At 40.0% G+C, this 26,478-nt stretch overlaps 1 protein-coding gene across 5 annotated transcripts in view; it reads left to right on the forward strand.

Moving 5' to 3' along the window:
- Window positions 1–26,478, forward strand: part of PTCHD1 (patched domain containing 1) — a 97,397-nt gene that overhangs the window by 34,995 nt on the left and 35,924 nt on the right. For all 5 annotated transcript variants that reach the window (XM_072137990.1, XM_072137991.1, XM_072137988.1 and 2 more), the window contains one exon: window positions 4,020–4,680. In XM_072137990.1, coding sequence (XP_071994091.1) covers window positions 4,020–4,680 — 661 coding nt within the window. The remainder of the gene's footprint in view (window positions 1–4,019; window positions 4,681–26,478) is intronic.

Here is a 26,478-nt window from a genome sequence, read left to right on the forward strand (position 1 = left end):
CACAGGTCCGTGACAGCTCTGTGGACACCTTTTCTGTCTTCATGCTGGCTGCAGGTCTGCGACAGCTTCGTGCGCACGGGCCGGCTGGCACACAACTGCGATGTCAGCCGCTGCTGACATCACAGAGTGCGCCGGCCAGGCCATGCGCACGGAGCTGTCGTGGACTTGTGCCGGCACACGTGCAGACAGAAGAGGCGCGACCACGGAGCTGTAGCGCACCTGTGGCATGAAGATGAAGAGGAGCTGCCCAGGCCATTGAAATGGTGAGTAGTTAGTTTATTTAGTTTTTTTACAGGCAAGCTATACCCTGCTATGGGGGTGGCTATATACTTTAAGGGGCTGACAGGCTATACATTACAGTGGGCTGAAAGGTGACATACTACAGGGGGCTGGCCGGCTATATACTACAGGGGGCTTGCTGGCTATATACTGGGAGGTTGTGACCAATGCATTTTCCTCCCTCAGCTTATACTCGAGTCAATAGGTTTCCCCCATTTTTGGTGGTAAAACTAAGTACCTCGGCTTATACACGGGTCAGCTTATACTCGAGTATATATGGTAATAATACTTGCATTCATGAAATCTGCACACTTATAAAAGTTGTCACTAAAGGACAATTCTGGTGGCAAAATACAAGCTCTGGGTCTACACTTTTATACAGGTCACAAAGCCCTAAGGTGGTTTAATATTCTTTATAGTGTATTGTAGAGGATTAATTCTAATCTTTCCTAATCTAAATTGTAGTAAATTACATTAAGGTTCATAGTGATCCTGTAAAGTGCTGGTCATGGGGAACCACAGAACACACAACCTGAGGGGTTTATACAGATGTGTATGTTTCCCAGATGCAGAGATCAGATAAATTATAATTAATCTCATCTCCTGACATGGGGTACATAATCATTAAAGGGGTATTCCCTCAAAGACAAGTTTCTTAAATATACTCAGGATAACAAAATAACACTTTCTCTTATTCACTGTTATTAACAAAAATCCAGCATTTCCACAGATATAAATCCAACCTGTCTCTATCAGTCCTGGTGTACACAATTTCAGTTGCCCCTAAACATGACCCTGTAACTTCTGACTTAAGGTCGGGGAAGCCACCTTGGATTTCTGTGTGACGGCTGTGGAGCTGAGATTCTCTCTCTCTGCTCCCTACACTCTTGCCCTGCCCCCCCCCCCCCCTGCAGTCCAGGACCGAGCTCACACTGATACACAAACACTGAGTTCCTTCTGACAGCAGCGTGAGGAGAACTACAAGCTAGAGACAGATAAGTTCTTTATTGGGGGAGGAACAAACAGGAGATCTAGTGTGTTGTGGAATAGCAGAGATGTAGGAAAGCTGATGTGTGTCATTGTGTGTAATAGGCATCTCATGGATCTCATCATCTCTGATTTGTCTCATCTCTCTTTCTCCATGTGTCAGATTCTAGTACAATTTTCAGAAGGTAAAGGAAATTGTATATACACCTGTACCCTGATAATCTAACCACATTCTCAGTTTACAGAAGTACAGGGATCATAATGTGTCTGCTTAGAGAGCCCCACCCACAGTTATTACAGTTTTATTGCTGTTTTAGCTCCTATCACTCAGTGATGGTCAGTGTAAAATTCCAGCATGTGGGGCCGTGGGACTCTGCAGACACATTATGATCCAACTAGTTCTGTGAGCTGACAGTGTGGTTAGTGTGATCTCCATCCTGGAATGGGAGGGTCTGGGATAAAGTGCTGGGGGCAGAGAGAGAGACAGAAATCTCAGCTCCACTGCGTTCAAATAGAAAACCAAGATGGCTTCCCCAACCTTAAGTCAGCGTTGTGTCTAGGGGCAACTGAAATTGTGTACACCAGGGCTGATAGGAACAGGTTGGATTTATATCTGTGAAATGCTTGTATTAGAGAATGTGTTAATTTGTTATCCTGTGTACATATAAGAAACTTGTCTTCAGGGGAATACCACTTTAATTGCGACGCCAAACAGAGAGTTTGGCCACATTACATTTAGGTTTATTCTGTGGTGTGTCATTAATATCAAAAACAAAGAAAAAATAACTGTTAAGTATAAAAATCTTATCTCAGGGAATGGATTCACATTTCTGCTAAGCAACAATCCAAGCGTGATATACAGAGATAGAAACGGCAAGGAAAAGAACAAGGGAGGGATTGACACATGGAATACCATAACGGAGCTCATGGGAAAAAAATAGTTTTTGCTGACGTGTCCTTATATTACTTTATCCCTCAGTACTATATACTGTACCTTTCTTCTACACAAGTACTTTTTCAAAGATTTATTATGCCATATCCTAAGTTGCTTTTGTAGAGTTCTTTAAACATTTACAGTATAATCAATTCAATGAGATCTATTAAACAAAACCCCTGTAAACAAATCAAGTTTTTAAGGCAAACCTGTCCCCAGGAGTATCACTTTTAGCTGGTGACAAGTTCCAGCAGCCTATGCTATGCTAATTTTAAATTTGCTTTTGTCAGAATTGTTTTAGTGGTTTATAACAGTTTGAGTTACGTTACCATGCGGTGAGGCCCAGGAATGGGGCAGCTGCAGAGCCTGTGTGTGCTTGTGTCTCCTCCTGCATTCCCCCTCTCCTCCACTCTAGGAGAAGGAAGCTGGAGGAGTGTGGAGGAAAGCAGACTGACACGGGCACATACAGGCTGCAGCTCAGGGTTCACCACATGCTGCTGGCAGGGAGACAGGTAATGTGAATTAAACTTAAATAGATTACTAAAATTATACAGAATGCTGACAAAGGCATTTTCCGAATCAGCGTAGCATAGGCTATTAGAACTTGTCACCAGCTAAAAATAACATTCCTGGTGACCGGTTCCCTTTAACACTTAACACAGTAATCTAACAGACAGGGTCATCTTTGGGTCTTTGGGGGTAGGAAGATGTGACAGGTTCTTTTAAATGCCCTCGTTTTGGTGCTTCCATATTTCACTCCCCACCTTCAAAAATCCATAACATTTTATTTTTCAAAGTACAGAGCAGTGTATGAGGGCTTGTTTTCTGTGTAACAAATTGTACTTCCTACAGATTAATTTCCAGGTTAAGGACTGAGAAGCTGGAAAAATATTCCAAATGTGGTGAAATTGATGAAAAAACGCATTTCACTATACACTGATAATTTTTTAATTTGCTTTTACTATTCTAGGAACTTTTACACATTTTATTAAAATTTTTGTGTATTGTAAAATGGTAAAAAAAAAGGTAGTGATTTGGGCTCTATTTTCTGTTGCAAGGATCAGTGCTTTTCTATTTTGGTAATTGGGCATTTTGGGATGCATCAATACCTATCATGTTTATGATTTTATTTGTTTATTTATTTTTCAGTTCTAGGTAAAGGGAGTGATGTGAACTATTGTCTTTTTCATTTCTTAACATTTTTAGAAACTTTTAAAAACATTTTACTCCATTTTTAAACCCCATAGAGCACTTGAGCCCTTGGGGGTTCTGTTCACTTCTACCATATACTGCAATACTACCATGTAATAATAATTGCATAATGCTGCAAACACCCAGCATGTATGAAAGGGCTCATGGTTACATCAATTGTTAGGGGTTTAAAATAATAAGTAGAAAAATAGCTAAAGGAGATCGAACATTTTTATTTAAAAAAAAATCTGTGTTTTAGAGGACTAGAGGAGGTATATAAAAATATTCAGTACAATCGGAGCAACAGTCGTTTGGACCAATTCAATTGAATCAAATGTTAATAAACCAAATGTTAATAAAAATTCTGCAAAGCTTCTGCTAATCACATCTCGAATATTGAACAATGTTGAACTGTAAGCTGTATTGACTGTCCAAATGCTAATTCTCTATTTTGGTTGCTCTTTGTATTGTTGATTGGCTTTATGTTTGTTATTTAGCTACCGAGTTATAATTATAAATAAATCTTGATTTCTCAGATTTGATTAATACTGTATGTGGACTAGATCGACTTCATTGCAAAGGACCAATTTTATAAATTAATAAACTTTTTCTCTCTCCTTTTTTACAGTTCCACTTTGCAGTGAAAAGAATTCAAGTCCACCGACCAGGCTTCAATTACACATTCGCTCACATTTGCATGTTAAGCAATGAGAAAACCTGCATTGTGGATGACATAGTACATATTTTGGAGGAACTGAAGGCAGCTCGCTCTTCGAATCGAACAAACTTTGTCATTACGTATCCCATCACACAGTTAAAGGATGGCAGAGAAGTTTACAATGGGCATCAGTTGGGAGGTGTCACCGTGCACAGCAAAGATCGGGTTAAGTCTGCAGAGGCCATACAGCTCACGTATTATCTGCAGGCAATCAACTCCATCAATGAAATGGTGGCTGAAAAATGGGAATCTATTTTCTGTGAGACTGTAGAAAGCTTTCAAAGGTTAAATAGAGAGGTCAAAATGTACCCTTTCACGTCTTCGTCTCTAGGAGAAGATTTTCAGAAAACCAGCAGGGTTGCAGAACGTTATCTGATCACAAGTCTCACCTTAGTTCTTTCATTGGCCGTCTTGTGCTGTTCCATGCAGGACTGTGTTCGAAGTAAACCATGGCTAGGTCTACTTGGTCTTGTGACTGTCACTCTTTCCACTCTCACTGCCGCAGGTATCATCAATTTAACAGGAGGAAAATATAATTCTACTTTCCTGGGAATACCATTCATCATGCTAGGTAAATATTTTAATTTCTTTGTTTAGACATGCAAGGCTGATGAGTATGATTGTTAAAGGCGTTCCCATAATCAGGAAAAACTACTGGGATTCCCCCCCCCTCCCCCACAGCACTTATATGAGTAGAAGCAGCTTTTGAGCTAGTACAGCCATGAGTCTTCTTGGGAATGATGCAACAAGTTTTCCACACCTAGATTTGGGAATCCTCTGCCATTCTTCTTTCCAGGTCCTCTCCAGTTCCCTCAGGTTGGATGGTGAACTTAGTGGCCATTTTCATGTCTCTCCAGAGATTCTCAGTTGGGTTTAGGTTAGGGCTGGGCCAGTCAAGAATGGTCACAAAGTTGTTCTGAAGTCACTGATTTGTTATTTTAGCTGTGTGCTTCGGGTCATTGTCTTGTTGGAAGGTGACCCTTCTGCCCAGTCTGAGGTCCAGAGCACTCTGGAAGAGGTTTTCATCCAGGATATCTAAGTACTTGGCCACATTCATATTTCATTTAATTGCAACCAGTCGTCCCTGCAGTTGAAAAACACCCTGCCACCACCATGTTTCACTGTTGGGATTGTATTTAGCAGGTGATGAGTAGTTCCAGGTTTTCTCCACACAAACCACTTTGAATGAATACCAAAAAGTTTAATCTTCATCAAGTCAGACCAGAGAAACTTATTTCTCATAGTCTAGGAGTCCTTTATGTATTTTTTTGCTAACTTTCTGCAGGCTTCCATATATCTAGCACTGAGCAGAGGCTTCCATTGGCCATAAAGTCCCAACTGGTGTAGGGCTGCAGGGATAGTTGGCTACATGGAACTTTATCCCATCTCCCTACGGCATCTCTGGTGCTCAGCGATAGTGATATTGGAGTTCTTCTTTACCTCTGTCACCAAGACTTTTTTCCCACAATTACCTAGTTTGGCTGGATGGCCAGGTCAAGGAAGTGTTGTGGTCGTCCCAAAATTCTTCCATTTGAGGATTATGGAGGCCACTGTGCTCTTTGGACCCCTTGAGTGCTGCAGCAAATCTTTTGTAACCTTGGCTACATCTGTTCCTAGGGCAGTTCCTTAGACCTCATGATTCTCGTGTGCTCTGACATGCACTGTGAGCTGTGAGGTTTTATATAGTCAGGTGTGTGCCTTTCCCAATCAAGTCCAATCAGTTTAATTAAATACAGCATGACTCCAATGAAGGAGTAGAACAATCTCAAGGAGGATCAGAAGGAAATGGACAGTATGTGAGCTAAATATAAGTGTCTGAAATGCCCATATGATATTTCAGTTTTTCTCGTTTGATAAATTAGCAAAAATGTCTACATCTCTGGGTTTTTTTGTCAAGATGGAGTGCACAGTGAACAATAATGAGCAAAAAAAAGAACTTTTTTGATTTTACCAATTGGCTGCAATGAAACAAAGAGTGAAAAATTTGAAGGGATCTGAATACTTTCCGTACACACTGTACATACTCTTAAAGGGGTATTCTCATTTCGGCAAATTAATGTTATTGTTTGGATAATGAAAAGTTATACAATTTTCCAATATACTTCCTGTATCAATTCCTCACAGTTTTCTGGATCTCTGCTTGCTGTCCTTCTATAGAGAGCATCTATGTTTACTTCCAGTGGATAGAAATGATGGTCACACAGGTGCATGGCTCGTTATTATCAAAGAGTAAGCAGAGCTTTGTGTCATAACGAGCCTCATACCTGTGTGACCATGGTCAGATTTCTATCCATTGGAAGTAAACATAGACACTTTCTATAGAAGGACAGCAATTATCTAAAAAACTGTGAGGAATTGATACGGTAAGTATATTGGAAAATTGTATAACTCTTCATTATACAAACAAAAATGTTTATTTGCTGAAATGGGAATACCCCTTTAAGGCCATGTCTTGAGAAACACTAAAAGTCCTAAAAATGCTACATCAATAGAGAAATAAAAAATAAAAAAAAATAGTCGAGACTTGATTGCCCAATAGTTAACGAGTTAAAAGAACAATCTGCTTCCTGGGAGCTTTTCTGCCTGAGTCTGGTTCTCACTATCCCCATGGCTGCCAATATTCTTGGCAGGTATATTTTAAAATGACACCCTTTGACACATAGTATCTTGTATTGTTTTATTATCACTGATCATACTGTTCTGAAAACCATATTAGCGGTATTAAATCTTTCAGAAAAGTCAATTTTGTAAAAAAAAAAATTATTCACTTTCCAAGAGAGGTTAGAAAAAGGGTTTATCATAAAATAAGTTTCATCTTTACCAGAAAATGTGGAGACTTTGGCAGTTTTTTCAGGTCTCCGAAACTGTATCTGAGAACAGCACAGGATTAAGTGAATAAGCTGATCCCAGAATACATACAGTGGCCTAAATTTATTAAAGCCTTTGCTCCAGTTTTCTGGCGGACTTTGCACATTTTTTTCAGCGCAAACGGCTTGTACATGTATTTACTGTGCAACACATTTATCATGCATTGTCCGACAGAATTGTATTGCACACCCCATGTTAAAGGTGCACCAAAAAAAGTTGGTGCAGTCTGTCTGAGCAGTGCAGAGGGCGCCAGATCCCCGAAGAATGTGCGCTACAATCCGTGAATCTGTCGTACCCTGCACACTACACAGTCAAACTGCACCTGCACTCGTTTTGATAAATGTGGGCCAGTATATAACACGAGGAACACCCCCCCCCCCCCGAAAACGTTTTAGAATATTTTGTTATCTTTTCATGAGACAACAATGAAGATATGATACTTTGAATAGTGTAAAGCTGTGTTCCCTGTAAATACCAACAGTCATTAATATCTCATAATTAATCCCTCTGCCGACGAAAATGAGTAAATCCCTAAATGGCCAGATTGTGCCAATATTTTGTGTGGCAGCCATCTGTGGCATAACAAGACCCCAGGGGGCCCTTACCACTGTATCATACATATTCTACATACACATTTAGGCCCCGTGCACACGGATGTGAAGAGAACGTATTAAAACGGCACTATAAACGTCCGGCATATGACCCCATGCATTCCAATGGGCATCACCAACAATCATGTACATGGCCGTATTCTCCACCATTTACCAAAAAACACAACAGAACTGGTGTTATGAAGCACAACTAAATGGAATAATGATAGTACACGTTTTTATTGATATACTTTAAAACACACTTAATACATTTTCCACCGTATTTGCATTCCGTATAGAAGTCAATGGGAACATATAAAATAGGGGCTAAATACATGCTGCATACATTGTGCACCCACCATATGTTGTTGTATATACATTCAGTTTCCATGGAGACCTGGGCCTGTTGGAGGAACCTAGGTTCCTAGGATACGGTATGGATACATTGCCATACGGTTACAATACGCCCCGAATACGGCCAGAATACAGCCGTATATACAGAACAGAAAAGATAATACGGACGTGTGCATGAAGCCTTACACGCCATTTATACAATACACTGAAATATAGCTGCACACACATATATATAGAATCCTAGGTATTTTACCTTTAATATGTCACACACATGAGTAGATACCGGAAATGAGTATACTACATACACAGCTGCAGATTTCAGTGAAGTATGTGGTGGTGCAATGATGTAATTGCCCCAATGGTGCGTCATAGGAAATGTATAGACATAAAGATGTTTGCCTGCGCTTCTATCACAATCAATTGTGAGATTAACAAGCTGCATTTTAAATCCATTAATTTTTAAACACTTTTTACATGTGTCTTAAAGGAATTCCCCACTCTTTGACATAAGTTGCACATGTGCCTTTATTTCCTTGTGGATAATCCCTAAATGTTTCCCCACTTCAATAAGTAGTCCTGCTAATTACTTCTGTACTGTGTGCAGACTCTCCAAACCTCTTTGTTTACATGTCTAAGCTCTGTTAAATAGGAGGAGCTGTAGCAGCAGGAGAGATATGACTCATCCTGCTCCATCCCTCTCTCCTCTTCCTAACAGTGAGGACAGACTGTAAAAAGAGAAAAACAGTGAGTGACACTATGAACATGTCCTAGAGCAGTGAGAGAGGAAGTGTATTCACAGGTGAAAATAGAGAAAGGCTGAAGCTATCAACAGAGGCAAAGACACAGGTACAAATGCATGCAGAGACATTTCCAAAAGGCCAACCCCTTTAAATACAATGTGTAATTGTAGCTTTAAAGGGTTTTTAATTTATTTATTACTCAATAACTTGATTCTACCATCTCTGGTTAGATAAACCGTTGTGCTGACAAAGCAGTAAAAGATGCAGGTATAATAAGCAGGTTATTATACAGTTTTCTGGGAAAAGTGTCAGCACCATAAGCAAAATCCACACCATAGTACAAGTTTCTTTTTTGCATGTTGGATATGTTTACTGAATTCTATGGACACTTCTAGCACTTCATGCTTTGACCTTACCATGCCATAAAATATAGGTACCTGCCTAACATTGTTGGGGCAATTAAATATTTTTCTGAAAGTGGTAGATTAGCTATTAATCCCTGCTGAAGGGAACCTGTCACCAGATTTCAACCCATTAAACCTTGCACCCAATCTGTATAAACAACAGTGGCAACCACTGGGTCCCCCTTCAAATATAGTATCAGACCCCCCCCCCATCCCCCCCCAAAATCTTTTATAGCACTGGTCGCTTTGCAAATGGAAGATACACTTTATGCCCCCCCCCCCCTCCCTGATATTCTTGGGCCCATTTGCAACTGCCCTCTTTCCTTACCTTCAAGTTATACTATTGCATCTATACATACACTATAATGAACTGTACAACAGAGCCCTGACCTCTAGGACTAGGATATCCCCCATCACTAGCCAACCCCCTCCTCAGGATGTTGTATGTCACTTGGTTCTGTATTTTCTTAGTCTTTCTTAGTCTTAATCTATTGTAAAACAATTTCCCCAAACCAGGGGATAATAAAGTTGCATTGTATCATACATTTCTAAGACAACCATTCCACAAAGCTCAGCTCAGAATATTTTAAGGCTGTATTGAATATTTCAGCTCACTGAATTACATAGTTTTTAACATTCAAAGACTCTATTATAGCCTATTCATGTTACAGAACATTAGGCTAAGATAATCCCTGGCTCATCTAAAATGTCTAATCAATGAGGCAAATCCTATACTTTTTCAATATGTTATACCTAAATTTGTAGATCTTTAGTGGATTTTTTATAATATTAATTTTATACCTCGGTTACCTATTATCATAACCCAAATGTAAAAAAGTTGCATAGCTATAACTACATAAGTACTGACCCGATGAAGTCATGATGCATTGAATTGCTCACCTGCATATAAATAAACTGCATTTAGGACACATATTTTCCAAAGAAAATGTGAACCTATTTGGTGTGTTTGAATTTTCTGAAGAACATAATAGTATCTTCTCTGCTTTGTAGTTAATTAACCCTTCTATAAATAGTCCTAGATCATTACAGTGTACGTAGCATTGCACTTTTTCTGTTGCTTATAGTCATATCTAAAAATAGTTATATTTATTAGACTTTTTCTTGAAGTTAACATGAAAGCTGCAGGCTAATCCTTGACTGATATTATATAATATATTATATAACATGAGCGAAATATGCAGAAATTTAACAATAAACAGCATAGAATTGTGTCCTCTCCATCTTACAATTATATTTACTAATGATATATACGATATAATCATTATATATGTATATATATGAGTATATAAAGATATATACTCATATTAATGAATGGAATGTAAAGTTATCAATTTTATTAAGTGTTTGCTACAGTTTGTTGTAATTTTTTTTTTATAAAATCTGCTGTGAAAATAAAACAGCTAAATTTAAGAATTGTACCTTAAAAACTATAGCAGTCATTAGCTGTACTCTAAGTAGCTGTACATTTTTCAGGGGGGCAGAAGATCTGCAGTTATGCAGTCCTGTGCTATAGGTGTGTATCATGTCAGCTGCTCCACTCTCCTATATCCGCTATTTCAAGGTTTAATGTTTAGCATCCAGGATGGGTGCGTTGCTCTCCTATCTGGAACGCTTGTAGAAGAAAAGGCGCTGACTTGCTCAAAAGGGGGTTTTTGGAACAAAGACTTTTATTTAAGCCAATTACTGCAATAAAATATAAAAGAATTAAAACAATAAAAGGAATAACGCGTTTCACGCTCATGCTGAGCACTTCATCAAATTCATATATATAGATATGTACAAACTTGGAATTTATAGAGATATAAAAAATTAATAAATTATACAAGTTACAATAAATGCAATTAATTTTGACAGTAAAAAGTCCATTCATGTAATATGCAATAAAAAGCAATAAAATTTATTGATTAAAATGTTGTTATCACATTTGAGTTCAAACTCAACGAGGGTAACACACAATAGGAGCGCTCTCTGTCTCTCCTTGTCTCCCCTATCTCTTCATTCTATATCCGCTATTGTCTCTTTGTGTTTTAAGTACATAAGGGGGATAGATGCACCATGTAAAGAAATACGATGAAAATACTGTGGGTATACAAGTATGTTTCCATTCATTCTTAAAGGCCCTTACAAACCATTATTCTTTTGGGAGACATTTTGGAATGGACTTTACCCCTTAAATTACATATATAAATATGACCTTATCGTTACCGAGTCTCCTTTGTTTTACTCTGGCTCAGACAGTAAGAGTTCTCCTGCTGGAAAGTTGGCCCAATGAGTCTGACCTTATAGGCGTGTGGAGACTTATAGCCATTGATGCTCCACTAGGGAAAATATGCAAATATGTTTCCGAAAGTGGAAAACAATATCTCTTTTTGCTATCGTGATAGGCAACCCCTTAACACCAAGCATGACTTACCAAAAGCCTCATAATATAATGTGGGATTAGGCCAAACCAGTATTTCTATTGCAGAAGGAACAGATTCCCAACTGTAGACGGCACTGTTTCTACCTTGGAAAACATAGTTGCATATTCCCTTGTTTTACTCAGCAGAGACCTAGCATCAGTGTCTGCGATTAGAAACAACTCAGATCATTGACCACTAGTAGTCCAGATATTGTGATCAGATGTAGTGTTGAGTAAACCTGTTGAGGTTCAGGTTCCACATGTTCATTTGTGTCTTTAATTAAAGTTTGGTTCAGGTGCCTGATCTTGACCTAAACACTGTTGAAATCAATAGGAAATCAATCAATGAAATGAACTTTATGACCCAAAATTTAGGGTAGTAAGGAGGGCTGCAGAATAGGGGGTAATAACAGAGCTCTGCAAAAAATGGGGTAAAGAAAGTACTTAATTATTCTCTCTGCAGTAGAAGTTGTAGTTATAAGTTGTAGTTATAGTAGCTATAAGGCACTATGGGTATGCACATGCAGTTAATGTGACTGTGCTCTTCAACAGTATAAGACAGACGCAGTTATTGTCACTGCCCTCGGAGACCATATTAGTGTATACGCACAGGTAATGTCACTTTGCTATAAGACAGTATGGGTATATACACACAGTAATTGTGACTATGCCTTAAGAAGGTACTGGTATACACATTGAGCTAATGTCACTGCACTAGAAGACAGTATGGGTAGACACACATATCTGATTTCACGAGTACTCACCGTGTCTATGCTATAAGATGGCCAGGCTATACACACTCAGTTACTGTCAATCTGCTGTTACATAGTATGATTATACACATGCAGTTATTATCACCATTACTGAGCATCGTTGTTGGTTCTAGGGGCTAAAATCTGGTTGATGGGCTGTTTAGTCGACCATCAGTCAGCTTTTTTGGGTGAGCATAAGGCCAAATCCAAACGTGGACTTTTGGCTGAAGTTTTTGTACAGGGACCAGAACCTACAATGTTCATCACAAATCCAAACTGTGCAGTCTGGGTTTGCCCATCACTAGTCAGATGTAACCACAGCATCCTAGTATTCTCTCCATATTTAGTTGTAACTCCTGGAGATGACTGGAGCTATTCCCAGTCAGTTGGGAATTTTCTGAAGGGCTGGGTGTCAGCCAATGAGATTGTAGCAAATAAATAAATAGTTATATTTAGTTTATATAGATGTGAGAGAAATAACAATTTGATAAGAATGCAATATTAAGTTATTGACCAGTTCTTTCTATTTGGATTCAGTAGTTGGTAAAAGTCAGTATGCCTTTTGTGAGGTCTGTTTTGTAATATCTTGCTTTGGGATTGCAGTTTTTTCGATTAAAAAATGGCTCAGAACTTTATACCTTATTTTCACATTTTAGAATAAGTGGTCAGTGTTGGACGGTGCCAATAAATATTTTGCTCCAAGAACGTTGTCATTTGGAAGTGAAATCCATTATTTGGAGAGTCTACAGCAATTGACTATTATTTAAAATATAAACATCTGCACAGCTGCTAATCTCCGAAATTACAATTTATACAATGCAGACAACATTCCCATTTAGGTAAATGGAATAGTTGAACAGCAAACTGCTAAATTTGTAATTATGTTGTCAGCTGAAAGCAGATGGATTATCGTAATTAGCAAATATGACTTGAAATGCTGCAATCTTGGGATGTGGAAGAACAATATGAGTTTGCTTAGACTTAAATAATAAAATGTTTACAAACGTATTACAAAGGGGTTTCCTGCTGTTTTTTATGTTATTGGGGGGATTCCAATCCCAAAGAAAAGCTTCATAGAATAGAAATGTCAAGTCAGAGTTCAGACTATGGAGCTAAAAATACACGTAGGTCATCATGGTCAACCTATAGAATTGCATCTACATTGTTTTGACAAGTCCCTATGTCGCCAATGTATCCATGTTCCAGGGGCGTCGCTAGGTCAAAAGATCCGGGGCACGAGCCCCGGATCTTTTGGCTGGAGCCCTGGATCTCCCCTGCGCATCCTCCTCTCTCATCACGATCTCCACAGAGAAGGAGTGCAGTCACTGCTTTCCCCAGCAGGGGCTGCAGCCTCCGGAGGAATAATACTCTGAAGGACCTGTGATGATGTCATGGTCACATGACCTGCCGGGGAAACACACAGTGAACACATAGACCTGCATCATTGAGGTAAGTGGGGCTGTGTGGGGGACATTACCTACAGGGGGGCTGTGTGGGGGACATTACTTACTGGAGGAGGCTGTGTGGGGGACATTACTTACTGGGGGGGGCAGTGTGGGGGACATTACTTACTGGGGGGGGGCAGTGTGGGGGACATTACCTACTGTGGGTCCTGTGTGGGAGACATTACTTACTGGGGGGGGGGCTGTGTGTGGGCACATTACTTACTGGGGGGCTGTGTGGGGGACATTACCTACTGGGGGGGCCTGTGTGTGGGCTCATTACTTACTGGGGGGCTGTATGTGAGACACAGTACTTACTGGTGGGCTGTGTCAGGCACATTACTTACTGGGGGGATGTGTGAGGACATTACTTACTGGGGGGCTGTGTGTGGGCTCATTACTTACTGGGGGGCTGTGTATGAGGCACATTACTTACTGGGGGGCTGTGTGTGAGGCACATTACTTACTGGGGGGCTGTGTGGGGGCACATTACTTACTGAGGGGCTGTGTGTGGGCTCATTACTTACTGGGAGGGCTGTGTGGGGCACATTACCTACTGGGGGGGGCTCTGTGGGAAACATTACCTACTGGGAATAGCTGTGTGGGGGCACATTACCTACTGGGAGTAGCTGTGTGGGGGCACATTACCTACTGGGAATAGCTGTGTGGGGGCACATTACCTACTGGGAGTAGCTGTGTGGGGGCACATTACCTACTGGGAGTAGCTGTGTGGGGGCACATTACCTACTGGGAATAGCTGTGTGGGGGCACATTACCTACTGGGAGTAGCTGTGTGGGGGCACATTACCTACTGGGAGTAGCTGTGTGGGGGCACATTACCTACTGGGAATAGCTGTGTGGGGGCACATTACCTACTGGGGGTAGCTGTGTGGGGGCACATTACCTACTGGGTATAGCTGTGTGGGGGCACATTACCTACTGGGAATAGCTGTGTGGGGGCACATTACCTACTGGGAGTAGCTGTGTGGGGGCACATTACCTACTGAGGGTAGCTGTGTGGGGGCACATTACCTACTGGGAGTAGCTGTGTGGGGGCACATTACCTACTGGGAATAGCTGTGTGGGGGCACATTACCTACTGGGGGTAGCTGTGTGGGGGCACATTACCTACTGGGTATAGCTGTGTGGGGGCACATTACCTACTGGGAATAGCTGTGTGGGGGCACATTACCTACTGGGAGTAGCTGTGTGGGGGCACATTACCTACTGAGGGTAGCTGTGTGGGGGCACATTACCTACTGAGGGTAGCTGTGTGGGGGCACATTACCTACTGAGGGTAGCTGTGTGGGGGCACATTACCTACTGAGGGTAGCTGTGTGGGGGCACATTACCTACTGAGGGTAGCTGTGTGGGGGCACATTACCTACTGAGGGTAGCTGTGTGGGGGCACATTACCTACTGGGAATAGCTGTGTGGGGGCACATTACCTACTGGGAGTAGCTGTGTGGGGGCACATTACCTACTGGGAGTAGCTGTGTGGGGGCACATTACCTACTGGGAATAGCTGTGTGGGGGCACATTACCTAATGGGAGTAGCTGTGTGGGGGCACATTACCTACTGGGAGTAGCTGTGTGGGGGCACATTACCTACTGGGAATAGCTGTGTGGGGGCACATTACCTACTGGGGGTAGCTGTGTGGGGGCACATTACCTACTGAGGATAGCTGTGTGGGGGCACATTACCTACTGGGAATAGCTGTGTGAGGGCACATTACCTACTGGGAGTAGCTGTGTGGGGGCACATTACCTACTGAGGGTAGCTGTGTGGGGGCACATTACCTACTGAGGGTAGCTGTGTGGGGGCACATTACCTACTGAGGGTAGCTGTGTGGGGGCACATTACCTACTGAGGGTAGCTGTGTGGGGGCAAATTACCTACTGAGGGTAGCTGTGTGGGGGCACATTACCTACTGAGGGTAGCTGTGTGGGGGCACATTACCAACTGAGGGTAGCTGTGTGGGGGCACATTACCTACTGAGGGTAGCTGTGTGGGAGCACATTACCTACTGAGGGTAGCTGTGTGGGGGCACATTACCTACTGAGGGTAGCTGTGTGGGGGCACATTACCTACTGAGGGTAGCTGTGTGGGGGCACATTACTGGGGGTAGCTGTGGGGGACATTACTGGGAGGCTGTTGGGAACAATACCAGGGGTTGGTATGGGGGACATTTTGGGGGTGGTTGTATGGCGGACATTACTGGTGGTAGATGTATGGGGGTCATTGCTTTGTGGCTGTGTGGGGCACGTTACTGGGGGTATCTGTGTGGGGCACGTTACTGGGGTTATCTGTGTGGGGCACGTTACTGGGGTTATCTGTGTGGGGCACGTTACTGGGGTTATCTGTGTGGGGCATGTTACTGGGGGGCTGTGTGGGGGACATTTCTTGGGGCGTGTTCACACGTGGCACTAGAACAGGCCTCAGTTTGATCTCATTTGTGTTTCTAGTGAGACCAGTGTGATGGGTAACAAGCTCCTGGTGTTTAAATGCAAGCCTTACAGTATTTGGGGGAGATTATTGGGGGCAGCAGCAGGATAACACTGTCCAAGATGTAGGGACAATGGGGAACATAAGATGTGGTGATGTCTAAAGGAGAAGATGGAGGATGCGTCACCTGCAGTCACTGGAGGGAAAAAGTAGGGATTTCTCCTGTGGTTTCTGTAGCTGTATACACTGTCAGGTTGTTATTGGCACAAGCACATGTGAGGGGGTTATGTACAGGGGGGGCATTACTAAAAGTCTGATACACATGCATTGGGGCCCGTGCCCCGGATCTTTTTCCACCCTAGCAACGCCCCTGCCATGTTCATTGGGACATGAAGGTGAGATCATTTGCCACATTTACTGAATGAGAACATGAAAAAAACATGAATCAATTAAATGCTTTTGATAAGCAAAACTATTTTGTGTATTTAGCATTATATACTTTGGATCTTGGTGTCTCTCTGAGAACTCTTATCTTGAGTTAAACAACTGTATTTTACCTCATTTAAGAGTAATTTGCTGTAAATAGCCAACAATAATTACAAGGCAGATGGATACTGTAGGACTACAAAAAAGACTCCAAAATGTGTAGTCTGTTACCATAAAGACACATAGATCTGCATAGGAACTGTCATTTTAGGTAAAAAAAGCATTGCAGTATGTACCCATCAAAACATTTCTACTGATTTTGATGGATAAATAATTTCCTGGAATATGTATTGTTCTGAAAAGTACAAGGTATTAGAAATATTACAAGTCAATAAAACAATACATGGTTTACAGTGTTAATAACATAAACTGGAGGTCTTAAAATCCCCTGCTGCTAAAGCTGATGTTTATTCAGACAGAAGTAACATTCCTTCTTAAGTGTGCAAGTACGGGTTATATTTGTTGATAACATTACTCATCTGTGAAAAATGATATGAGCTACCTGGGAATCCAAATGCAAAATCAATATACACAGTGGGGTGTCTATTTGATTCCTTCATGAATACAAGACAGACCTCATTCATTTTCTGGATAAGAAAGTCCTAGCTGTAGCAAAATAATTCAATTGCAAATATAACATTTTGACTTCCATTTTATTTTGCACTTACATGACCTGTACACATACCATAAACAGGCGGTCCCCTACTTAAGAACACCTGACTTACAGATGACCCTTAGTTACAAACGGACCTCTGGATGTTAGTAATTTACTGTACTTTAGCCCTAGGCTACAATAAACAACAATCCAACATTTTTAAAATCCAATTGTCACAGAGACCAAAAAAAATTATGACAGTGGTTACAATTATAAAATATGCAGTTCCGACTTACATACAAATTCAATTTAAGAACAAACTGCCTGTATACTCGAGTAAAAGCCGACCTGAGTAAGCGCCTAAGTCCCCTTTAGTATATAGCAGCCAGCCCCATGTAGTATATAGCCAGCCGCCTGGAGAATATAGCCCCAGTATGCCCAGCGCAAAAAAGATAAACTGAGCACTCACCTTTCCTATGCCCCGTGCAGGTCATCTTCTTACTTCATATGCACCAGTGCCAGCTCCATATCAGCGACAGGTACATGTGCACGGCCCGGCCGGTGCACAAACTATGATGTCAGCAGCGACTGGACTGGACTGGAAGCACTTTGATCTCAGACCAGGTTCGTCTTCAGTCATGACTTCACTGATGACGAACCTGGTTCAGGATCAAAGCGCATCTCCATTATATTTTAGACTGAATAGAAGGTGGATCTATGTGTTTTTTTTACGTTTTTTAATGAATAGATGTATTTTAAAAGTTGGATGAGCATCATTGACATGATTTTTTGAGCTAGTATACAACTAAAACTCTATTTTGGATATACTACACCCAACCTGAGGTTGTTTGGAAATTGGGATCCTCCACTGGCTGCCCCACAAAAATAAAACTGTTGATGTGGTTGTGAGAATTTCACAACACTATAAAGTGAGCATATATCTATATAAAGATAACCTTCTATTCCATCAACATTTTACACTATATATGCGCTTGTCCTCTATCTTTTTTTCTATATATTATACATAAGGTTCCTGACAGAAAGTTGATTTTAACCAATGGGAAGTGCAATGAGTCAAGACAAGCATGATGAGTATTTCCAAATAGAGTGCATCTTGGGCAAAAAGTATAGGTTTCCAGCAGGTTTTTTTGAGTGAAGGTATTAGTCCCTTTTGATTTATAGGGCTCCACATAGTTGTGTGGGTTACATTATAGACAAAATCAGCTCTTTGATAGCATAAACATATTGCATAGCACTTCCCAATGATAGTTAGCATTTACATCAATCCCTGTCCTCTTCTTCATAGGTTTCACTTAGTGTAAATATTTGATCGTGAAGTGCCAAAAATTCTTTTATAAATGGTCCTTCCAATGTTTGCCTTAGGTCTTATGTATGTCTAAGGAAAGAGTACTATCAAACCTTAGATTAATCTACTATGTATACAAAAATAGAGACTATACAAGATTTTCAAAGACAGTGGAACCTGCAGTTGATGGTTGTCAAGGACCATCTTGAGTAAGAGTTGTGACCAAAGATGTTTTGATAAAGCACCAGCCATAACTGAGCATTTCCCGGTAGCTTTGGCTCATCTTTTCCTTGAATAACTAACTTGTATATGACATATTATTATAACAATTATGGGTTTTCTTGTTTTTCTATCTGTGTTTGAATATTTGAAGATAGAATCTCATACATGTAATTAGGATGGGTGTGAGATAAATACAAATATTGGGTAGAAGGCAATTCTTGTTCAGTGGGAACTGGAAATGGCAGAGACATAAACAGTGTTGATAAGAGACATAATCAGTTGACTTGGCTGTTTTAGTTAAAAAAAAAAAACAGGACAGAAGAGAACCCACATGGTTACACCTAATTGCCTAACTACAAAAAACTAGGAGTGCAATCAAATTGCACAATATACAGTTCAAAAAATTTTTTTCATTTTCAAATACCAAATAAAGATATTAATATCCACATGTCATAAGAACTGACCAGCCGCCTGTCCTTCACATCCTGCATTTACTTCAGTGGAAAAGTCACGCTAGTAAAAGCTTAGCTTCCAATAACAGCGGAGTTTCTTAATGTCTTCACCAAACCTGCTATACTCTCTTAAAAAAGTTCATTTTATGGAAAGTATTGAACAAACAGTCATTTTACAGTAAAAATGTTTTCTTTTTTTTTGGGGGGGAGGAGATTTTATTGTATTCTAAACTTTTGGGGTTTGAAACTTTGTATAAATGAATGTGGGAATGTGGGAATTTAAATTGGCAGGAGAAATAATTTTTCCAAATAAACAAAATAATAGAGGCATTTTACTTTTATATGGTCTGCCCAAATATTGAAATTTTCACTTGTCTATTCAAGAATATTGCTCTTTCATTTTTAATACTAACATTTTTACATAAAATTTTCTACTATCACATTTGGTTTTTAGCATAAATTCACATCTCTGTACATTTAAGCCCACAGAGTATTTTCAGATAAAATACACATCTGGAATTATAAAGTAAAGATATAGTATCAACAGACTGCAGACAGATTTGAAAGCTTTAATCTCAGAGTATCCAGGGATTTAACTTTTTCTGAAATCCATGTGGAATTTCTAGAACGCGAGCACTAACTACTAAGTTCATAGCACAGTCTGCCAACATAAAAATGATTACTGGATAAAATATTGGCCACATTCAGCATGCCAACAGTATCTCATGGTCTAAAGCAATATTTTCAGTAATGGGCTAAAGAAGTTTAACAAAAAATAGTAATTATGTTTCAAAGTTTATGCATATTGCCTATTAAAGGCCCATCTCCTATCGCAGACCTTTATGGCATATGCAAAGGCAGTGCCATACATGCTCGAAAGCTGCTGGTCCTACTTTGGCTCTTATCTGAACCTACTGGCAAGAAAATATTAACTCTATGTCACCTCAACTCATCCACCCTCATTAACCCCCCCACCCCTTAAGCTCATCGTAACAAAATAATGTCTCCAAATCTCATTGCCCTCATATGGCCTTTCATAAGTACAGTCTCCCAATTTGATTTCCCCCCCTGTGTTCTCTCATTCTTTTGATTGCCATCATGTGGTCCCTCATCAATTCCCCCTATCCTCCCCCATTCATAAAATCAATCATCTCTAAAGACATCTAATAACAACCCCATCCACCCTTCCCATTATCAACGTCCTGGCAACCGCGTCTCGAAGACGACTGTCTTAAGGCAGCACCTAAAGATGTCCGCACCAGACCCTATCAAGGTGTGTTATGCCTAATTTAGCACAACCGGATCTGGTGAGCCTCCAATTATATATTTTGCATACCATATAACAATATACTATACTATATATATAGTATTGTTTATACTATAACAATACTACTCTATGAACGCTATTCGATCTCTCCTTGTCTGCCTTCCTATTTTTCTACAACACTGGGTAGATCCCAGCAGGATGAATACAGCCCTTGTTTTTTAGGAGCTGGGCTCCTGCACTTAAGGTAAAAATGAAGTTTTGTTTTATGCTAATGAAGTCCAATTACAGGAATAGGGAGGTGGGTTAATAGTGTTTCAGGGGGCATCTAAGAGCTATGGAGCCATTTTAATCCACAGGAAGTAAACAATGAAACTTCCTGTGAAGACTTTATATAGAAAGTATATTGGAAAATTGTATAACTTTTGACTATACAAACATTATCAATTACTTGCTGAAAGTCGCTAACCCCTTTAAGTCTCTGTACATGCCCTGATGGCAAATGCTCCATAAGGAGAACACTTTCCTCCCTAAAGTTAATGATAAGCACTAATCAATTGTTGGCCTATCATTTTTCTAAAGGCTTTTGCCCTCCACTCTCTCATGTTTGGCCAGGCCAAATTCAGATAATTTTACTTTACTCATAAAACTAAATTATCTGTCAAAAACCAACATTACTTTTTATTTCTAGTAATAGCTTGGCTTTGGACAAGTTTAAATCTCCTCTAAAATGTTGCCCCTCAGAGATGGCTAAGGATTCGTTTGAAATTATATGGCTCTTCAATTAAAAATCTTATGTCTGTAGCCATCTTATTTACTTTACAAAAAAACAAGCATTGGATAAAAAAATATGTGCAAATACCAGAATACTGAATTTATAGATTTTAAATTCTTTTATCAAGAATATTAGACAAGAAGTAAACATAGACTATATTGGCTTTGCATCTTTTTACGCATTACTTCATCTTCTTCAGACAGAAATCACAGAAAAGCAATGACTTTTCTCAGAAAAATATCATGAGTCCCTGTCAGGCTCTGTTATACTGCAGTGCTAAACTGCATCCCAAGAGAGTTACCTGCTGACTCCCATCATCTTCTCAACCCTTAATCTCAAAAATCCTATATGTCAGTCACCGTCAACGTCAGATACTTATTACCTACAGATACACAGAGCTGTTGATAGAAGACTCAATGCTAAAGCAGAATGACAATGGTCCCAAATATACTGGAGGCTTTTTAAGATGGACATTGGTTCATTTTAAAATCCATGTCTGTACAAATAACATCTTCATTAGGATCATTAGGGAGTCTGAGAAATGGACGGACCTTTCATAGTCTTCCATTATTTTCTGAACTCTCCGGTTTTGTATGCAATGGCTTAATTACCATACTTGCCAATCTCAGTGTAATGTATGCTTATTAAAGGGCAAAGATCATGTACATTGCAAAATGAGAGAATAATTTCTCCATGCAAATGTATATATATAGACACCATAGACAGATGAAGGATTTTTCAAAACCAAGCTCAGAAATTTTAACACAAATTACAAAGTTCTTCTGCATCTAGTGGTAAAGTGGTGTTCTTCTGTCTATTACACATGCACAGTTTGCTGCTCATGTTTGGTTACTCTCCATTCAAGCCAATGGAAGTGCCAAATATAGCTAACCATAAAGACCTTTCAATGCATTATTTATTATTATTAATAAATAATAATATTGGTTGTATCACTAAGACTACTGGCTACTTGGGGAATCACTGTAAATAATGGCGTCACGGGGCATCACGGTTACTACTGGGGGCATCACTATGACTACTGGCTACTAGGGGTGAGCACTGCGACTACTAGGGGGTATCTGTTATTTCTGGCTAATGGGAACAGCAACTGGGACTACTGGCTGCAGGGGCACTATGGAGATTTATCTTCCAACAAGACAATAATCCCAAACATAAAATATTCCACTCACCCCTTTTCAGTTTATTTTTTACAAAAGTTTCAAATATTTAATAAATTTCATTCCACTTGACAAGTGTCCCACTTGTTGTTCATTCTTCACCAAAAAAATTACAATTTCATATCTTTATGTTTGAAGCATGAAATGTGGCAAAAGGTAAAAAAAAGTTTAATGGGGCCAAATACTTCTGCAAAGCACTGAAAACCTTTAAATACCAACCTTAATCAGATATTCTGCGTAAGTGCAGTTTTCATGACTCCTTATTTTCGCTTTCCTAGATGGGGTTTGCTGTCACTGATGTTTAGTTCCTCTATTTTACCTTTGTTTTCCATAGTGTAAAGTCCTGTAATCTCTACATAGAGGACTTCCATCAGTTATACATCTGGGATATGAAGGGATCAAATGTTATTCATATGGCAGATTAATCAAATATCTAACTGGCTTCATGTGCTGGTCTTATTTATTTTCACTGCTGTCGCCTGCTGAAACGCAATAAGTAATGAGTTCAGACATTTTAACAATTTTGGAAAACACACAAGTGTGATCCTAATGTGACCCTAATGTGAACAGGGTCTTGGCTGTGTGTATAAAGAGAAGAAGAAACCAGTTCCAGAGCTCTTTTGAGAATTTATTTCTCAACACTGAAAAGTGTGGAGAAAACACTGCTTTTTACACTGCTAAATGTACGGGAGATGGAAGCTTAACAAAAACTTTTTATTTTTAGAATTTATAGTATCGGCCCCCAGCTATTAGCTGCACGAGTTTTGTGATACAGGTTACAATAAATCTAATGTCCCTTCAGTTTGGCCATGTAGCCCACCCTACTCTGCCCACTTTTTTTCTAAAGTGACAAGTAGGGTGCCAAAAAATGCAACTCATGCCCTCTTAAAGGGGTTTTCCGATGAAAGAAAATTCTCATATTTCAATCCCCTAGTGATGTTAACACAATAAAGATAATTTTTAACCCTTTACTTTACAATTTTACTCAGTTTTATTGCTGTTTTAGCGAGTGCAAAATTCCAGAGTGTGGATGAGAACTCTCTAAGCAGACACATTGGAGCAGATTTACTTACAAGTTCACCCGAGTTCACTAAAAGTGCATTGTCCGTATAATGCTGCATGTGGGGAATCACTAAGATTGTGCGCCAGAAATCATGAATCTGGCGCTTTCCTGCAATTATCCTACAGAGTTCACCATCTTTTTTGTGGTACGACACAATTTGAAAGTTAAATACGGCGCTCGATCCGAATCAGTGGGACCGCCCAACGGCGCCCCCCCCCCCCCCCAGCGCAGCTGCACCACAATCCCAGCACAGACACTTCTTAAATACCTGTGCAAACCGTTTAAGCCATGAAGAATGTGCATAGTCCAACAGAAGTACATCGTGCGACTGTTCTGTGAGCTGACAATGTGGATAGATTATCAGGGTACATGTTTATATATACTTTAATTTACCTTCTGAATATTGTACTAGTATCTGACAACATAGAAGAAGAGATGAGACAGATAAAAGATGATGAGATCCCTTAGATGCCTATTACACACAATGATACATTCAGCTCTCCTCCATCTCTGCTGTGTCTTCCTCTTCCTTTCCAGATAAAGAACTTATCTGCCTGTAGCTTTACAATTGCTGCTGTCGGCAGAAACTCAGTGTCAGTGTATCAATGTGAGCTCTGCCCTGGAATGGGAGGCGCTAGACTGCAGGGAGCAGAGAGAGAGACAAAAATTTCAGTTACACGGTTTTCACACAAAAAAGCAAGATTTTCACAAGTTACAGGGTTGTGTCTAGGGGCAACTGAAATTGTGTACAACAGGACTGATAGAGACAGGTTGGAGTGATATCTGTGAAATGCAGTACAGTTAAGAAACTTGTCTTCATGGGGATACCCCTTTAAGGGTTAACAGTTGAAGGATTACTGTACGATTTTTAAATGAACAATCTGGACTTGTAAAGAAACATTTTTAATGCTTCTGTGTTACATTTTGGTTTATTTTTATTTGGGCTAATTTGATGACTTGAAATATACACTAAAGGGGAGATTTATCAAATTCTGACAATGCATGTGCATGCCCTGTATGTTAAATCCACCCCACACGTTCACATTGGATATACAAGGTGAAGCCTCCGATGCACCTGACAATCGTCACTTGCTATCGCTGGACAACCCCTTTAATATGGATACATAGTAGTGAAATTGTACATAAGGTTACCATACATATGGACTGAACCCACTTATCAGCCATTTGTCACCTAAAGGAGTAAGGTTTTGTTTTGGGGGAGGTTGCCAGAGCATGTAATTGAATTCTTGGCATAGCATCCCAGAACTCTAGCTATTGTACAATAGCTAGTAAGCTGCCATGTTGTGTCTCCTCCCTGGTCCAGGCCACTCTGTGGATCAGCACGGATGACACCACCCCAGGACTTTATCATTGCTTGTATGCCATTACAAGCCATAAAACATCCTCCCTAAATATTTAGTTTATCCTACATAGTAAGTGGACGACCTTGGTTTAATTTAACATCTATAATACATAAAATATGAAAACAAAAAGCAGTAAAATAATTTTATATTTTCATTAACATCCTTACAGTACAAAGATTAATTCAGTTCTTTATGAAACTTACTAAACTTTAATATATACAGTTAGGAATCAGTTCCTTCCAAGAACAACTATTTTTTTCCATTACAGTGTTTTAATGAGAAAACCCTCAATCATTCACTTCTATTAGAATGAACAATGCTTGCCGCCAGACTGCTTTGAACCATCTGCTGGTCCTTGATCTCTGTGGGATTTCTGATTTGTATCATTCTAGTGGAACTATGTCATTGGAGAAAATCACCATTTTAGTAATTATTTCCTTACTGCATGATTGTACAATAGTTAAATAAATTGGGACTCTGCCCACCATATACAGTTTGCTTCTTGGAGGTGACTATAAATCTCTGCATCTCGTTTTACTACTTTCTAACTGCTGTTCTATTTTAAGTTTCAAAAAGAACCATTTATAACAAGTTCTCTTAATCCCGTTTCAAAGCAAAACTTGTTATATAGTAACATATTCAGGGAGACTATTAACCCATTTCCATTTTCTCAAGCCTCAAAGGAGAACCTGTTTCATGCTAAAATATTGAAGGGTAATATAAAAAGATCATAGTTTCTGAAAGACTATGTTAAAGATTGCTGTGAAAGAGAATTTACTTGCAAAATGTAAAACTGTCATGAATTACCAAATCAGGACTTAAAGGCGCTCTCACAGTGGGGCACATTTACTAAGAACAGTGCAGTGTAGTTTGCAGAGGGCGGCAGATTCATGACTTCTGGCGCCTGCTCTTCATGGATCTGGAGCCCCCTGCACTCCCCTGACAGAGGGCACCACTTTTTTTTTGGTTCGCCTCTACTATCGGGCTAGTAACACATTTCTGTCAGACTTTTCATGATAAATCAGGGGCACGGTCCGACTGAGCGCCGGAATACCCCATCAGTGCAGAAATTTGTGTCACAGGAAGCATAGCGCAGCCACGCCACAAAAAGGTTGCATGACACACAAATGTGGCGTGGACACTTTTTAAATACTGGTACAAACAGTTTGCACACAAAAGAAGTATCAAAGTCCACCAGAAAATTGTAGTACGGCCCTTTATAAATGTGGGCCAGTAAGTTTTATTTCCTAACAGAGTGATAAGCGATAATCGATGAAGTAATTGTCAGAACTCTTAAATGACCCTGAATGGGATAAGATTTTAGGCCTCTGTGACAAAAAACAAACCCAGGGCAGCCTTGATTTACAGCTATCAGGAACTTTCCTTAGGGAAAGCTGAGTGTGAGTTTGAGCTCTTTTTGTGTGCAGTTGTGGCTTGAGTGATTGACAGCTGAACCAGCCAGTGCTGGGGGCAGTGTCCATTGCTCCCTTTATATTCTGCCTAACCCCCTCAGAGGGTGCTATTTATATCAGTCTTGTCTACCTAGTGCTATTGCTTTGTTTACTATTCTGTGTATCCAAATTCAGCTACGTTAAATCAACCATTCCATTAATATACAATTCTGTGCCTAGTCGCCGTCTTAGATT

This window comes from Engystomops pustulosus, chromosome 2 (assembly GCF_040894005.1).
Source record: "Engystomops pustulosus chromosome 2, aEngPut4.maternal, whole genome shotgun sequence".
NCBI classification, from domain to species: Eukaryota; Metazoa; Chordata; class Amphibia; order Anura; family Leptodactylidae; genus Engystomops; species Engystomops pustulosus.